At 43.4% G+C, this 17441-nt stretch overlaps 1 protein-coding gene across 4 annotated transcripts in view; it reads right to left on the reverse strand.

Moving 5' to 3' along the window:
- The window catches only part of OXNAD1 (oxidoreductase NAD binding domain containing 1), a 35807-nt gene that overhangs the window by 13331 nt on the left and 5035 nt on the right, over positions 1-17441 (reverse strand). For 2 of the 4 annotated variants that reach the window (XM_033132712.1, XM_033132711.1), the window contains exons 3-6: positions 16585-16624; positions 15595-15721; positions 15245-15308; positions 3874-3980 (exon numbers count right to left, since the gene is read on the reverse strand). In XM_033132712.1, coding sequence (XP_032988603.1) covers positions 3874-3980; positions 15245-15308; positions 15595-15721; positions 16585-16624 — 338 coding nt within the window. The remainder of the gene's footprint in view (positions 1-3873; positions 3981-15244; positions 15309-15594; positions 15722-16584; positions 16625-17441) is intronic. The other 2 variants (XM_033132714.1, XM_033132713.1) reach the window with 1 other exon arrangement.

Here is a 17441-nt window from a genome sequence, read left to right on the forward strand (position 1 = left end):
CACTTTAAAAATGACGTTTGGGGATGAGCAGTCCTGGAGCCAAAAATTAAGGCACCAACTGCAGCCCCAGATGCGTGAGTATATGAAGAACTGAGAAAAAGAGCCTAATTCTGGAGTGAGGCACACATGGCCATATCTGTGACACACCAGGCAGCGCTGTCCTGCCCACAGATGCAGCCCCAGGGCCCAGCACAAAGCAGGCACGAAAACCGTGGCCGAATTGGCAATGCTTTATTATGTGCAAACACTACAGGTGGCACCTGCCTACAATGTACAGGCACTGTGGTTCATGTTAGAAGTAAAGATGCAAGTTATGTCTTGGTTCCTGCCCTCAATAAGCTCACCTGAATGGGAGGGAAATTAAATAAATACAATTAAATGGGCTATGTCAAAATCTGCTTGGCAGAGAGAGAAAAAAAATGCTCATCATTTGAGATCTATCTGAAGTATCTGTACTTAGCAGAGATTTCTTGGTTCCAACATATGTGATCCTGATTTTATCGGAAAATATTAAAGCCACTGTTTTATTTAAAAAAAAAAAAAACTGCTTGTGGGGAGTCCGTTGGGGGTGAGGAGGAGAGCAGAGGAAGAAGTCGTCAATTCTACCAGAAGTAGAAGAATTGAGCAAGATTTCACAGAGGAGTCGTAAAAGACACGTGGCGCTCACGAGACGAGCAATGGAGGACAGTCTGGACAACGACACCGAAAACTGCAGCACTTCCGTGTGTGGTCACATGAGAGTCAGGCTGCCGGACACGGCTGTGTAGGGTGTATACTGTCTACAACACAGCGGCCGTGCTGGAGGGTGGGGTAGTCTTTTTGCTCTAATTCTGCTCCTTCTCCTGGTACAGCCCTGTCACTTTCAAGCATAAAAACATACGTTATCTTGTCTGAAGCCAGACATACACCTTTCTCTTTCCATAACTGTGTTGCGCTTGCTTCCCCTCACGTGGTGTCCTGTGCGCAGACCCCGTGGAGTCAGAGCTGCCCACGGCACGAGAGGCATCCGGTCACTGGAGACGCATGTGCACCCACACCTACTGGGCCTGCTGCTCTTCCAACCCAGCGTTACTGCAGGAGCATGGGCCCAGGAACTAAGAATTGGAATCTGTCCCCTGGGCCTCACCAGCACAAATGATCTAACTGACTGAGTGGAACATTGGCTATAACAAGAAACAAACTAATAAAGTTAAACATTAGGCATTGCACTAAGTGCTACCATATCCCAAGATACAGGAATATTACTATTCCTTCTTTACCTGGAAACCGAAGCCCAGAGAAAGACAGAAACTGCCCATGACACACAGCTAGCATGAAGAAAAGCGGACATATGAGCTGGGCAGTCCCCAGAGTACCAGGCGTGTGACACTGTGGTACAGCCTCCCCGGGGGATGGACCCAGCCCACAGCACTGAGCACCAGAGAATGGACTGGCAGCCCCGGGCACTCACAGACTGCACGAGGACTGTTGGTGGCACATGCCAGCCCTGAGAGGGCCAATCTTTCCACCCTCAGGAAGGAGGAATTCTGAAGAGGTAATGGGCAGGACTCACCAAGGAGCTAGGTACTGAGGGATGGACCCACTGGCGAGAGAAGCCCTAAAGGTTTGGCCCTGCTCACGTGAGAAGGGGTTCGGAGGCAGTTTCCCCTTTTGGCTTTTCTCTCTGCATTAGATGACTTGAGTTCTTGGGACTGGGTTCCTAGCACAGAAACCAGTCTGCCCTCTCTGGGAGGGCTCAGGAAGGACACAGTGCCCAGGAAGAGCCCTGGAGACCAATCTCAGGTCTACGCTGAGGTGTCCACTTGGGATCTGTGCCCAAAACCCCAGAGCACTGAGGCGGGTCTGGGGTCTCCCCCTCACAGTTTGGCAGGTGTCAGAGCAGCCGACCGGTCAGGAATCCAGTGATAGGGGATCACAGTGGCCCTGTCTCCCGCCCCAAAGCTAAGCTCAACAGCAATCCTCTCCTTTATGGCTAAGTAGCAATAAATCTGATAATCCTAATGACACAAACTGCACGGCAGCCACATCCACACTCCCTAACCCTTGTCCTCATCTCCCAAGTGCCACATGGAGGTTACTACCGAGCTGAGGAGATAAGAGCCTAGACTGCAAGCCATGTAGCCACAGCGCTGAAGGAGCGGACACTACCACCCTAAGCAAATGGCCATTCTGTACCACGAAGGCAAATGTGCAAAGGGAGTCAGCGCCTACAGCCGTGCAGTAAGTCCACGCTAAGGGACTCATCTTTTAAAAGGGGAGGCCCAGGCACCAGGGACGGCTGCTGAGGGGAGTCCTCGCTAACCTGCCGGATGACCACCCCCACGTCTGCGCTGTGAGGCAGGGGTCTGTCAAGCACATACTAACACCTGTCTTGGCATCAGTGACCTGACTAAGTCTGCTCATTGATATGGGTTATATACTACCAACCTTGATAGTTTTACCTTGAGGATCACAACGGGACCCTATTTCTGGATGTATCACTAGAGAATGATGACATTTTTCTCATCGGTGACTACAGATTTGCAAGTGCTAATACACCTGCAGGCACACTGTGACAGCAGCATTAGAAACCAATGCACAGGCCTTTTCTCATCAAGATACTGGGGACTGGCGTCAGAGTCTGGGCCCAATTCCGAGCTGACGGCACAAAGCAACGCTGTGCACACGACACAAACACTTCCACAGAAGGGAAGTACGGAAGACAGATCATTACAATGAAAGTTTCCACTTTTCAATGTAATAACTGCTGAACTATTTCTGAAGGGTAGAAACGTTGCCCACCCCCCACCCCCCGCTACAACAGCCCAAATGCATTTAATATGTATCACTGAACATGTGCAAAGATTGCAGTAAATTGCTTCACAAACGCAAATTATTGCAATCAGCATCTTGTTTTCTAGTTCTAAATTCAAAGGCAAACTATTAACACAAGACTGCTAACTCTTGCTATTATCACACTTGCTATTATCACACATCCTCCTTCTAACAAAACCACATTTCCAGATGGACTGCCAAAATTAGTCAAGTGACTCCTAAAAAATGCTACCAGGATTGACATGCCAGAAATTCATTTAGAAATGAATGCTTTATTTAAATAAAGGAAACATACACCCAAACACACCTTTCCTAAAGAAATACAAGTTATTTACAATTCACCTTGAATTGCAGCTCAGGGAGGCCACTCACAGGAACTGGGGGGAGAGGGGAGGACAGCGGGGCCGTTTCCCTGTCAGCATACTGACTGGTCCCCAGAGCTGAATGGGGCAGACTCGTCAGTGTGGTGTGGGCTGGGCCTGATGGCGGGGGGGGGGGGGGGGGGGGGCTCCTGATAATAAAGTCAGCACTAATAATAAACCCCACCCAGACATGGGATGCGTGATGCAGGAATTCAGTCGAGAGGGTGGCCAGCTCTGTGACATAACTGGCTATTCTTCTTTTCAGACTTTACTCTGTACTTGACCTAAAGAAGACTAATTTTTGAAACCGTATGAATCCCCAGCAACACCTATTCTAGCAGAGTAGATTACTGCAGGGCACTCTATTAGCAACCGTTCCTGCAGAGCGGAATTATCAGAGTTGTCGGGACCACAGACCAGAACTAGCTGCTTTGTTTCAACCTGGAAAACTCAAGCCAGCAATTTTCATATATGACTTAGAGGGTCAGGGGTGCAAAATCAAGGTAAGCTGCGAGGCTAGGAAAAAAATCATATTCTCCATGCCAAAAAAAGGCTCACCCCGAATGGAGATGGTCTAGAATACTCATTCCTCAGGAGAAACTGCTGGCAACGGAAGTCCTTTCCAGAAGGAAAAAATGAGCCCTCTGATAGCACCTTCTTAAACACACACAACACAGGAAACAGAAAAGCCACTTACCACTGGCCAGCTTTAAAAGAAAAATCTTTATCAGCAACGAGCAGGCGGAGCCTCTTCACGGAAGGGGACTCACTGGCAGCTCCACACACCTTTGCTGCAGACACGACCTTGAGTCAAAAGACAAACTGTGGCTAAGGTTAGTGTGTACACAACGCAAGGAACAAACGGTGGCTTTCTGGTAACTCAGGGTTTCTGAAGATGTGGTTTTTGAAAATTGCAAAACAAGGTAAAGCACACTTTGCTTTAAAATTCTGTCTACCACCAGGTGAACAAATTTTAATTATCTTGTTTGTGAGAGACTTGTTAAATACTGATGGAATTTTATTCTGCATACAAAAACCATCTCTGAAGGGGACTATTTAACAAGCATTTATTTGTTGAGTGTGTAGCATGTGCCCCGTACCAGGCTGAGTACTCTGGTGGGAAGAGTTCAGGAAACTAGAGCCTGCCTGGCTTCTAAATTCTGTCAGTACCATGGACGCAAACTGAGACCCACTGTTAGCTACGAGTCTGCATTTGTTCTGAACCTGCAAGAAGTCCATGACAAGAAATTTCAGAAATTAAAAGCACTTAGAAACCTTATTTTCACAATTGCAGAGTAAATTATATATCTGTTGAATCTAATAATAGAAAACAAATTGGGTTTGTACTTCTTCTGTCTTTGTTGTTTTAAATTATTTTTTCTAATCCATTTTTGTTATATTTTACAAAATATAAACAGTCCACAACCTTGAAGCAACAGCCCTTCACCACCGGTAGTTTGAGAAGCACTATTCTAAATGACGTATCTGGTTTCTAGAAAATCCTAAAGAGGTCTGAGTTAGGCACTCTTCGGTTAAGTGCCATCCATGCTTCATTCAGCAACCCTCAAACTCAAAATGCCTCTACTTCATTCTTTGTTTCTTCCGCCTTTGGGTTTCTCTTCCTCCCTAAACCGGGGACATCTTCACAGCAGGTGAAACAAACACAGTATGAGTCTTTCTTCAACATCCTATTGCTGTTCAACGCCACTTCCAGCAGCAAATCAAATCAGTAGCAAGAAACCAAAATATAGTCACTCTCCTTGGATGGTGTTACTATCACGGCTCCACCAAAGGGTGCCTCAGAAATCTGTTCAAGGTCAAGGAACCCCCCACCCTAATGCTAGCTCATTCAGCACCTTGTCTCCAATAGGACTAGGTCCAATTGTTCTACCAGAGGGAGCCACTTCTTAATAATCCACGGGAAAATTCTCAACATGGATGACAGTCTCCCTCACCACTTCAAAATATCTCTTCAAATTTTCTACCTTTCTCTTGCTCCTGTAAAATCCCTTGCCTCTCTTTCTCTGTAATTTGCCAGTCTTCTCTAGCTCCTCTCCCTGAGAGCAAGTGGGGTGATTTTCCCTACTGATCGTCCCCCTGCGCTTGTGATCCTAGTCCTGCCTACCCTCCCTGAAACTGTTTCATCGGCTCCCATCAGCGCTTTCCTTCATGTTCAGTTTTTCCCTCTAGACCTTCTGTTTCATCATGATATCCAATGCCATTTGCTCATCCTAAACTGTCAGCAAAACAAAAAGGAAAGCAGCATAGTATGGCTGTTAATAGCATGGGCTCTATAGCTAGATTGCCTGTTTACTCCCAGCTCCACCACTTACATACCAGCGGAGTGATTCTGGGCACCTTACTGGCCCCCACTTAGCTTTAAATGAGAATAGCAACGCCCATACCTCATAGAGTTGTTGGGAAAGGATTAAATGAGATAATAGAAGCAAAGAACATAAAACACCGCTGGCCTATAGTAAGTGCATACTCATTAACCATCAGTTATAATGTATGCTGTTGCCATTATAATAAGTTTATAATAATATTTACTTGTTATTACATTACATATTACATTTTATTCATTTACAATTATGTATGCCATCACACGAGTGCTACCATGCAGGACGTGGCAGACTGAGCACTGCACACCCCCAGGGGACTTCTCCTGGATGACAGTAAGAACCTGTAAAGTATGGTGGCCTCGTACCACATCCCAGCAATTATTTTGCCAGAACAAATTTAAAAGCTGTACCTGCCTCTCCTGATACTTCCTTTTCCAACAGAATCTTCCCTTTTTCCTTGATGTTCTCCGTAACCATAGGTAACCTGGCTTCTGCTTTCCTACAACTTCTCATTCCAAGGTTGCTGGGATGGCTTCCTGAACAAATTCAATGGCAAGTCTCAGTTCTTACCCTCCCTGGTCTCTCTGAATTCTTTTCCATCCTAAAGCATTTTCCTTGCCTGGAAGAGCTGACATTGAACTCTTCAGGTCCCCTCCTGCCCCCCTGAGCCTGGTCCTTCTCCTTTACCATTTCTCCTCCCACTTCCTCAATGGGAGCTTTTTCTAAACTGTCTCACTCCTACTCCCTCTCTCGGCTGAGGCGTCGAGCGTTCCCAAAGCTACTAAACCCCGGAGTCACAACAGCCAATGTCTGCGGAGCATTTATCTCGGGTGTGTACCAAATGCTGGGTTAAATGTTTCATGTGCGTTAATTCATTCAGCTAATATGAACAAAAAGATAGTGTTATTATCCTCCATCCTGCAGATGAGGAAATAGAAAGGCTCAGTAACTCACTCAAGATGACTCAGGAATGGCTGAGTGAGGGCTCAAACCCAGGCCTACTTGGCCCTTAACCACCAGAGTCTTGTCCCAATGATAAACTCACTCACGTGCACGACTAGATCCACCATATTCTTTCACAAACATTGCTTGAGCCTGGTGCCAGGCACTGGAGAGGCAGAGACAGAGAAGGCGACTCCTGCCCTCAGAGAGCCCCATAAAATCAGCTGCTTTCCATCACCAGGATTTCAATTCCAGACCCATCTTGGACTCAATAAAGTCAAATGCATTTTCAGTTGGCGCGCACGCGCACGCAGTCTTTGTCTCTTCCAGGCATTATGTCCCTAACATGGCCAAGTTCCATGAATTCAGCTCGTGTCTTTTCCTCCCCTTGTGCACCCACCACCTTCCCGAGCCAAGAATTTCTTTTCACTTGAACTGCTGCCTTTTCCTCCTTGTCTCTCAAAGCAGCCAATATTAGATAAATACTCCTAATGTTCCAACCTTACTGAGTTGCTCCCAAAAACCTTCAAGGGCTCTCTAAAACTCAACTACAAAAAAAACAAAACAAAACAAAAAAAAAACACCCAAAATGCTAAAAGGCCTTTGTAACTCATACCAACTTAAGCTCCTCCTGGATCCCTGGGCTAGTGATTTACCAGCCAAACTGAACAACTTGCTGGTCCTCAAAGGCACGTGACACTTGCCTACGTCCCCCAACCCTGCCAAGGTCCCTCGACATGCCACACTCTCTCAGTCCTGCTATCAACCTCTCACCCACCCTTCCAGGCCCTGCTCAAACCTACCCCCCACCCCATCCCAAGGTCTTCCCTCTTCTCTCCACCCTCTCAACTCTCCCCATAAAATGTTTCTGCCTTTGTCATACTTAGCACATAGTGATGTAATTATAACACTCATGCACATGTCCTTTTCATCACACAGACCACAGGCCTCCTGAGATCAGGTGCTGGGTAGAATTCACACCTCTACCAACTCCCTAGATCAAGCACGGGGCCCAACACACTGTAAGAGTCAGTAAATATCTGCAGAATAAATGAAGACTGTGACCTGACGTCACTTAACATTGGTTTCTAGAATGAAGGTTAGTAGAAGTTCAGGAGCTTTTTGTTGTTAAAAAAAGTTGGTTTGGGATGGGTGGGAGAGGGCAGGGCAGGCAGGGAGCTCGTCAGCAGAACCGGAATCTTCTGTTTATCACACACTCCATTTTAAATACCTTATTACAAAGACAAGTAATAAGTATCATCATCAGAGGACTCTCCCTTACATTATTACTCTCTCTTTTTTTTTTTTAGGTTTACAAAAAAAGAAATGTTTATTTTATAAACATTCATTATTTTCCTTCAATATGGTAATCTGTAAAAACACAGCCAAGAGCTAGATTATTTCATTTACAACAGCTTAACTGGCATCTGTCAGACTCATGAACAAAACTAGATGCATATAAGCTTTAAACTCATCCCCAAGAGTCACCTGGTGGCAGAAAATCCACCATGCCTAACCCCTGGGGGGTCAGGGGGAAGAACACAACTGCAGCTGAAACATGGGAGCATGCTTCAAAATCAAATGCCCGTCTGTGCGAAATGAAATCACCAAACATTGGCCACTGTCTAAATATAAAAGTCAGTGAAGAAGGGAAAGAAGTTACACGTTCTATTGAAAAAGTCTCATTTTCATTTAGATAGTCTCCATGACCAAAAGTGTTCCCAGATGCTTTCTGTCTATTGGTATTAATACGAACGGCAATATCCCTGTTGCTATTCATCCGAATAATCTGGACAAAACTGCTGGAACTGGTGACACAAAATACCTTTAAAATACTTTTAAAGACACGCCTCCCTTTTAACACTTTATTTAATTAATACAAAGGCTGCACACTATATAAAGATCCCTAGCAATGTACATTAAAAACATTAGCAAAATCTTTTTGAAGGCTGCATCTTCATTTTATTCGGAAGCTAGTCTCATGTGATTAAGATTTGTACTAGTGGCCCTTGTTGTAAGCCATTCTTTCTTTTATTCAATAAGTAAAACATGATGGAGAGAGACTTTATGATTTCACATTTGTACTTGTTCTCATACTTAACGGATCAAAAGATTTCACAACTGAAACCTCAACTAGCCATGTCTTAAGTTAAAACACATGGCAGGAAATGAAGTTTTCCATAAAATAACATTTAGACCCTTCTACTGTTCAATAAAATAACAATACATTTGCCAACTTTTACCAGCACACATTTTCAATGCTTTGACGAAGTCAGCATCTAAAAGGAAATTCCATCATACTGATTTAAAAAGCTGGTTTCATGTAGGATATCTTGATGTTACTGCTGCTGTAAAAGTCTCTGTACAGGAAATAGGTCTTTCTTTGGGAACTCTGACTGGCTTCCTCTGTTCCTTCCCATTCATTCATTTGAGGGCTTAAAAATTTAGACAAAGCCAAGGTTAGAGATGACCTGAAACAACAGAGGGCACAGAGAATTTCAGAGTTGAAGGAAAATTCATTCATCATCAAAAAGAGTATGTCATTTAATACCTAAGGACACCAAGGCCCAGAAACATTATTTAAATTGCGGCAGAGTTCCAATATGATGAGTAGGAACCTGATTCAAAGAAACTGGTTTTTATTGTAGTGATTTACTGACAAGGAAAAGACCACAAAATTCTGTCAACTGTACCACTTAAGTGGTTCATGCTCGTCAACACTACCGTGTTCCCCTGAAAATAAGACCTAACTGGAAAATAAGCCCTAGCATGATTTTTCAGGATGACATCCCCTGAACATAAGCCCTAATGCATCTTTTGGAGCAAGAATTACTATAATTCCCGTTTTTATTTTCGTGGAAACACAGTACATCCTGGCAAATGAACTCTCCTTGCTCCTAGCAAAGGCTAACCGGTCCACCTGGGCTGATGTCTCTGCCTTCTCAAGCCTTCATGCGAGCAAGTATCCCCTCTCATGCTTCACCCCTTTCTCCCCCTCTGCACAAGAACACATGCGACACTCGGATCTGCCACTTCAAATAACATCAGCAGCAAACACCTGTACGTGTGCCATGTACTTTACATACATTAATTCATTCAATCTTCATAAAAACTCTGGAAGGCAAGTATTTGCATTATCCCCATTTTACATATGAGAAAACGTGAGGTCCCAGAGCCAGTAAGTGGCAAAGCAGAGATTGGAATCCAGGCACGTGGCCACTGGGCGTTGCTGCTTCTCAAAATACAAAAAACAAAACAAGCTTCTCCCTTAATCCAGCTATCACCCCATTTCTCTGCTCCCAATCACAAGAAAAATTTTCAAGAGTTATACAGGGACCTGGCTTCATGTTTTTATCTCCCATTCTCTCTCCAACACAACAGTCAGGCTTTCCCCTCAGCAACATACGAAAGCTGGTCATTTGGTCACCCACTACCCATTTCCCTAAATCCAATGATGAACTCAGCGGAATCCAACACAGAGGGCCCTGCCCTCCTTGAAACACCTTTCCTCCCGGCCTCACCACCGCCCTGCTGATTTCCTTCTAGTCTCACTGACCACTCCTTCTCCCTCTCCTCTCCTGGCCCTTCCTCTTCTGTTTGGCCTCTGAATGTTGACACAGCCCAGGGCTGAGGCCTGGGCCCTCCTCCCTTACTCTCTATGTGGCTTAAACTTTTTATTTCCAGCACTGAACTCCAAATTCATATATCCTACGGCCAATTTGAATTCCCATTTCAAACAACACATCCAACACAGAACTTATCTCCCAAAGTTTCTTCCTTTTTATTATATGGAAAATTTCAAACATAATATAAAAGTAGTCAAAATAATATAATGAATCTCCATGAACCCACGCCCCAGAGATTCAACGGTTGACATGAGTGGATAAAACTCATGGCTCATCTTGTTTCATCTGTAATCCACTTCCCACCCTCCCACCCCACATTATTCCAAAATTGGGCTCTTTATTTCCCCTCCTTCAAACGTGTTCTTCTCCATGCCAGCAAATATATGCCACCATCGCCATCTACCCAGATTATTCAAATCCCAAAGCCAGAAACCTCTTGGTCTCCTCTCCTTCTCTCACTAACTGCATCCAGACCCTCAGTCTGGGACTCCCGTTGGCCCCACCTGTCCCAGACCTGCCCACTGCTCTACCAAGCAAACGGATGACCCATGGAAAGTATAAATCACATGTCATTTCCCTGCTTGAAACCATCCAACGAGCTTAGACTAAAATCCCTCCTTTTCGGAGCCCCCAGTTATACAACCTGGGCCCTGCCTACCTCTCATCCCACCATCTTCCTCTGAACTTGCCGAGCTCCTTCCTGCCTCAAAGCCTTGGCTCTTAATCCCTCTGCCAGGAATGCTGTGCACCTGGCTGGCTCTTTTCCTTACTCACGTCTCAGCTCAAATGTTACACACCCATTTACAACAGCAGCTGTACCCCCAACCATTGCCTTATTTATTTCCTTCGTAGTGTGTATCACATCTGACATTCCCTGGTTTACTGGTACCATAATAAGCTCCACGTACAGCAGGGGCTTTACTTTACCTGCCTCATGCACGGCAGGGCCCCCTGCACCTCGGACAGGGCTGGGCATTCAACACGTGTCCGCTGAATTTCAAATAAAATCCACTGCATTTGATTCGGTCTCCTGGGGGGGAAAATGGAAAAAAAGGCTTGCCTCTTAGATCACTTAACTTAGTGAACAAAAGTGCGTCAGTGAAAGGCACTGACACTGTACATTTTAGACACAAACAAGGCAAGTCTTCTGTTGTTCACAGCTCTTATCTGTATAGAACCACAGGGTGAGTACACTTGCATCACCTGCTACTATTGTACAGTGACTCATCCAAGGCAGTGAGGTGATCAGCGGCAGAGGTGGGATTAACACTTGCTTATTCTGCGCAGTGAAACAGGCACTGAGGGCCTACGGCACGTCAGCACGGTGCCAGCGTCTGTGGCGACAGCGTTGGGGAGCTGGGCCTTCCACTCACAGCAGGCAGCTGTGCACCCTGCGGGCCCAGAGGCCAGCTCCACAGCCATCAGGCTGCACCTCCCTGGGAGTTTCTCCAAGGAACTACACATCGCACGCCTGTCTCTGGGTGGTGGGCGCCTGAGGTTCCTCCCCACCCCTCTCTGCTGTGTCAGAGCGGACAGTGTCATGAGGCTGGAAGGCCAAGCACCGTTCGTCCCACGCTGTATCATCTCTAAAAGGCTCTCTGAGAAACAGACACTGATAATCAAAGCAAACTAGGTGTCCAACTGTTAGGAAATATTCCCTATTAAAAAGATGCCCCTTCGCCATCAAGTTGAAGAAGGCCACTCCAGCATACAATCTTCCCAGAATGTACAGGTGATGACTAACAGAATTGGAAGAGTAAACTTGGGCCACAGGCCAGCTCTCTGGCTAAGCAGCCCATGCCACCCCAACGCAGGCCTCAGCAAGCCACGAGGCAAGCAGGTCATCAGCACTGGGTAATCAGCACCAGGACCCAGGACATCCCCAAAGGTCTCTGCTTCAGGATCCCAGCCATTTGACTTTATTAGCTAACTAGTGTGCCAGCAGTAACTGCCTCCCTTCTTACACCCAGTAACGCTTAAGGGAAGTTTTGATTTGGAACAGAGATGAGGATATGTGAAATTTATCTCAATTACACTTTGCCTAAATCAGTGCCATGTTCTTGTTGTAGTAGAAAGACAAACCAATTTGATATCAAAGATCTGAGTTCAAGGGCTGTGTACTCCACTTACTTGAACAAGTCCTTTAAACTTAGGCTGACAACATAATTTATCATCCAAAACAGAGCATTTGTGAGAGTGAAAGGCATGCTACTGACTTTCCACCAGGACAAGAGACATAAGCCAGGACTATCCCAGGCAAATCTGGAAGCAGGGCATCCTGTCTAAATCTCCGAAGTCTGAATTTCCTCATCTGTGAAATGGGGATAAGGATCCCAACACCTCCCTCCCAGGGTGGCTGTGAGAATCATGTAACAGCTTACTGTATAATCGAGTGCTTTTAAACAAAAAGGAAACAATACACATAAGGCATTTGTAGGATAAGGCAGAGACTTCTAAAAGAAGGAAACTAGTATAATTGAAACAGGATTAGTCGTTTTTCCAAAATGAATTAGGTGCACAAAATCAGTCCTCTAGACTCTGACGTCCGGGACCTTATCTATCATTTTCAATGCTGCAACCCCTAATACCTAGGACCCAGCCTAGTGGCTGGCACGCTTCCAAATGACTGCATGAGAATTAGTAACTTAATATATTCTTTCAATACCAAACTCTCCCATCAAATTGATAAACAGAGTATACCTTGCTCAGTGGGCAAGCCCTCTACAGAGGCCAAGCACAGAGTGACTCCTGCAATGAAATCAGTCTTACCCAGAACAAGTGAACAATCGTTGCTACATTACATTATGTCTTCTCTTATCTCCTTGACATTTCTAAGGTTACACAGACTGCTTATTCTTTGATCCTTAAGAAAAAAATGTGAACGCAACAGAAACATTCAAATGTCATTCAATTCAGAGCTCAGTTTCCTGCATCAGCATGACCCAAGACATTTATTTATAGACCCAAGTAAGAAGCATTACATCATAATGTGGTCATTCAATAAGTTCTCTATAGGAAACCCAATGTCTAATGAGGAAAGGAAATTTCTGGGTGGATGAATGCACCATTTTCTACCCACTCCAGGAGGGGCAGCAGGGTCTTTTGGCCCAAGAATCATAGACCTGTGCTGGAGCTTGCCCCTGGCCCTGGGAGAAGCCACTGCATCTCCTAGGTTCTACTTCCTCTTGCAAAATTCAGGTGCCATCCTACCTCTAGGCTACTCAGACTTGAACTGAAGAGCAAATGGCATGTGGGGAGTTTCGCAAAGCAATATAAATTAAAGGCAAGAGGCAGATGAGACCATGAGGTAGGCCAGTTCTGTTATGGCCCAATCTGAGGTACTGTTCGTTTCAGCAAGTCCAAGATCGAACTCCTGCTCTATGGCTAGGAGCTGCCCTCTGAAGGGATTGGGGTGAGCCCCTGATGACCTTATTATACCACTGAGGTAGTGGCCCCAGGCACCACCATCTAGCTTTGTCCAGCTCCTCCCAGCTTCCAGCTCTTTTTCTGCTTGGGAGAGGAGTGGAAATTAGAAACAGAAGAAAAGGAGAAGAGTTGCAATTGGAAAATTCTTCCGCCAAAGTAATATGATGGTTGGAATTAGCCCTGAAATTTTCTGACTTCCGGGCATTAAAATTTTCAACTTTCAATCACACTATTAGAGTTCACATTAACTTTCTGTGTAGTTTTCTTAAACTTGGCTCAAAATAACCCCCCAAAAAGTCTCAATAATTTTGTCCTGTAAAATTCTGAAATCACTACTCTAATTCGGGGATTGGCAAACTACTAGCCACAAGGCAAATCTGGGTGTTTTGGTAAAGCACATTTTACTGGAACCCACCACGCTGATTTGTTGATGTGTCTATGGCTGTTTTCACATGATAAAGGCAGAGTTTTGTAGTTGGAACTAAGACAGTGTAGCCCATGAAGCCCAAAATACTTAATATCTGGCCCTTTCCAGAGAGTTTGCCAAATTCTGCTCTAGTTCTACCTGCCTCAAAATATAACAGAAAAGAGTATAGTCTAAGACTGTGAAACCACTTTTTCTTCAAAACTGGCAAGGTTTCACTTTTTAAAAAAGAAATTCTAACAAATCTCACATTTACAGAGTCAGCATTTTAGTGTGCTGCACAAACCAAAAGAAAAGTATTTTCAGATTTATCATCTCTGGGAAAGTGTATTTTCCCACACATCCATAAATGTTATGCTGAACTAATTTTATAGACTGCAAAACAACATCGACTTAAAGCTGAATCCACAAACATACCACCCTTAGTCCGGAAGAAATTTTCTGAAAATAGAATTAGCTTGAAAAGGGCCCAAACAATACTCTTTTAATTAATGGGATCCTACTATTACTACTAAAAATGAAACTACTGTGACAACAGAATTTCTGACCATGTTTACAGATATGTATAAATCCTTCTTTATATGAAATAGTTTTATCTTATAACACTAAGCTAAATATATCCAAATACGTGAAGCATCACTCAAAAAGTAAAACAAATACCCAATTTATGTTTTTAAGAGAAAATATGGTTACTCAGAAGTAAAGGGTGAGGATCCTTATTTCCCTGCCCTTGATACCCCTTCAGGTGGTGGATTAGCTTTCTACAGTGTGAATATAGTAGAAACAAATCTGCACGTGGGAAAGGTAATAAGAACTCATCCACCTTCCTTTTTCAGATGTTAGTGCTTTTTCCTTGATGAAATAAGAAGTTGTTCTAAAGTAGGGATAAAAACAAGGATTTGGGGACATAGTGTCTAAATAAATTAATTAAGTAATTAAGTAATTAATAACAAAGAAAAAAAGGAAAGCTATTCATAAAATGTAGGCTCTAAACAAAGTTCTATCCCTAAAATATAACCCTACACATCCTACCTGTAAGGACAGTTCCCTCAATTGCTGCTATACTTCCTTCATCAAAAATTAACCCATTCATTCCAAGTTTAAAGAGAAAAATTTGAATGTTTAACTGTCATCTTCTCAAATCGGTTGTCACGTGTCCTGTTCAGAAACGTTGTGAACAGAAAAATAACAAACTCCCTGACTGTCCTTCAAAGGTCAAGCTCATCGAATGCGTTCTCTGTAAGCCAGTCATAACTGCGTGCAAACTATCTGGCCTCAGAAAACCTGCCACAGCCCAAAGATACAAACCTCCCGTCGAACGATATTTGCAGTTCTCTCCAAGTGATCAGTTTTCCTTTTGGATTTCATTACGCTTTAACAGAAAGTAAAATTAAGTTATTAAATATTATCCTCATAAGAAATAATTAGTTTCCCCTATAATATCATAACTATCCAAAATACAATGTAACATTATGGATCCTAGAAAACGGTCACTGAAAATTTGCACATCTAACGAAAGTTGAACAATTTACTGATGTGCACATTTCAGCAGTATGTTACGTTACGACTTCGGGAGTGTGATAAGCCTCCCATGACCAACAGCAGGTCAGGTCCCTTTGAAAATCAACCTCAAATGACGCTGAAGGCTGGTGACTCACCTGGTTAGAGAAAGGTGGCGCACGGTGCTGCATGTCGATCTCAGCGAAGCAGCCTGAGTACAGATGGCTCCAACAGGGCCTCGCAACAACCCAGGAATCATGACAGCAGCACAGCCCATGGCGCCTCCTGGGCAAACATAAAACTGAAAGTTAAACTATTTTAAGAAAAAGTAGAGAAATATCAGACTACTTTGGAGGCCAATGAAGAAGGGGCCAATATTCAAGCTAGATGTGCTTATGTTCTTATTCATCTAACAACAAACAAAGCAATGAAGGGCCTAACTTCACCCTGACAAGAGTTCTGCCACTACATAGAGTTGATTCAATGGGTCGCCACAGTATATACATATGTAATTATTGGTGCCATCAAATATCCATGTTCTCTATTAGTTTCCAAAATCTCTGACCAAGTTCACGTGACTAATCTTAAGCTATTACAGAAGAGGAGAGTAGACTTTCTAACTGCCTGATAATTGTATTCTGCCCAAAGAGCACCACATAAGTCTTTAATTTCCTGTTAAAGTGCAAGAGGCAGACAAACAGAGGTTGACAGCAGTGAGAATGAACAAACTGTAGCTACATGCAGTAACACAGATGAGTATGACAAATATCACACTGAATGAAAAGAAAGCACCCAGACTCAAAAGTTCACATTCTATGGGTCTAGTCAGGTAAAGCAGAGAAACAGACAAAACTAATCTGCGAAGCTGGAGATCAAGTTAGCAGTTACCGTTGGGGAAGTAGTAGTGACAATGTTGTTTCTTAATCTAAATGCTGACTGCATGGGTATTCTTTTTATAAATCCTCGCCAAATCAGAGGAATTTTAGGGCAGTAAAAATACTCTGTATGAGACCATAAAGATGGATACATGTCATTATACACTTGTCCAAAATAGAACATACAACACCAAGAGTGAGCCGTAATGTAAACTATGGACTTTGAGTGATTATGATGTATCAATGTAGGGTCATCAATTGTGACAAACGTACCATTCTGGTGGCGATGTTGATAATCGGGGAGGCTACGCATCTGTGGGGCAGGGGGTACATGGGAAATCTATGTATTAATACTTTGTATTAATCTATGTATTAAAAGTGCTCTAAAATAACTGTCTTAATAAAAAAACAAAAATCAGTAAGTCTTCTTAGGATTTATGTACTTTTCTGTTTGTATGGTATACACTTCAATAAATAGTTTAGAAAAACAAAAACCCACAAAGGTTCCCAACATTTCAAATTCTAAAAACTACTAGCCTATCAGGAAGAGCAGTGATTGGGAGTCAGACGATGTATTTTTCTGGTTCCTACCGTTCTGTTTTCCTCAGTCAATTTTTAACTTAGATATCTCTTTGCCTAAGATGGCCATTTTTACCATATACGGCCATAACATAACTGTCCTTTCCTATCTTAGTCAGCTTGAGAATAAATGAAGATGTATGTGAACACTTTTTTTCTAAGCTCTTTGGAAGGCACTATATAAATTAATGGTATAAAGTTGGTGTTAGAAAAATATTCAAGCTAAGTGTGTTTACACTCCTACTCCATATTCATTAATTCAGCCCTTCATTTGACAAATATTTACTAAGAGCCCATTATGTGGCAGTCACTGGGGATACACACGTGAACAAAATAAAGACCTTCTTAGGGAACTTGTGTTTTAGAAGGTAGAGACAGAAAATAAATAAAAGTAAATAAATCAGGTGGTAATGTGTCATACGTAACTTATTCAGTTACAACCAAATCATATTAAAAACCCACTGCTTCATAATTAATCTTTAGATAAGGTAAAAGATTTATTTCTTGCCATAGTATGATGTAACATCATTGTAGATAAACATGCTACTTGC

Source organism: Rhinolophus ferrumequinum, chromosome 17 (assembly GCF_004115265.2).
Source record: "Rhinolophus ferrumequinum isolate MPI-CBG mRhiFer1 chromosome 17, mRhiFer1_v1.p, whole genome shotgun sequence".
NCBI classification, from domain to species: domain Eukaryota; kingdom Metazoa; phylum Chordata; class Mammalia; order Chiroptera; family Rhinolophidae; genus Rhinolophus; species Rhinolophus ferrumequinum.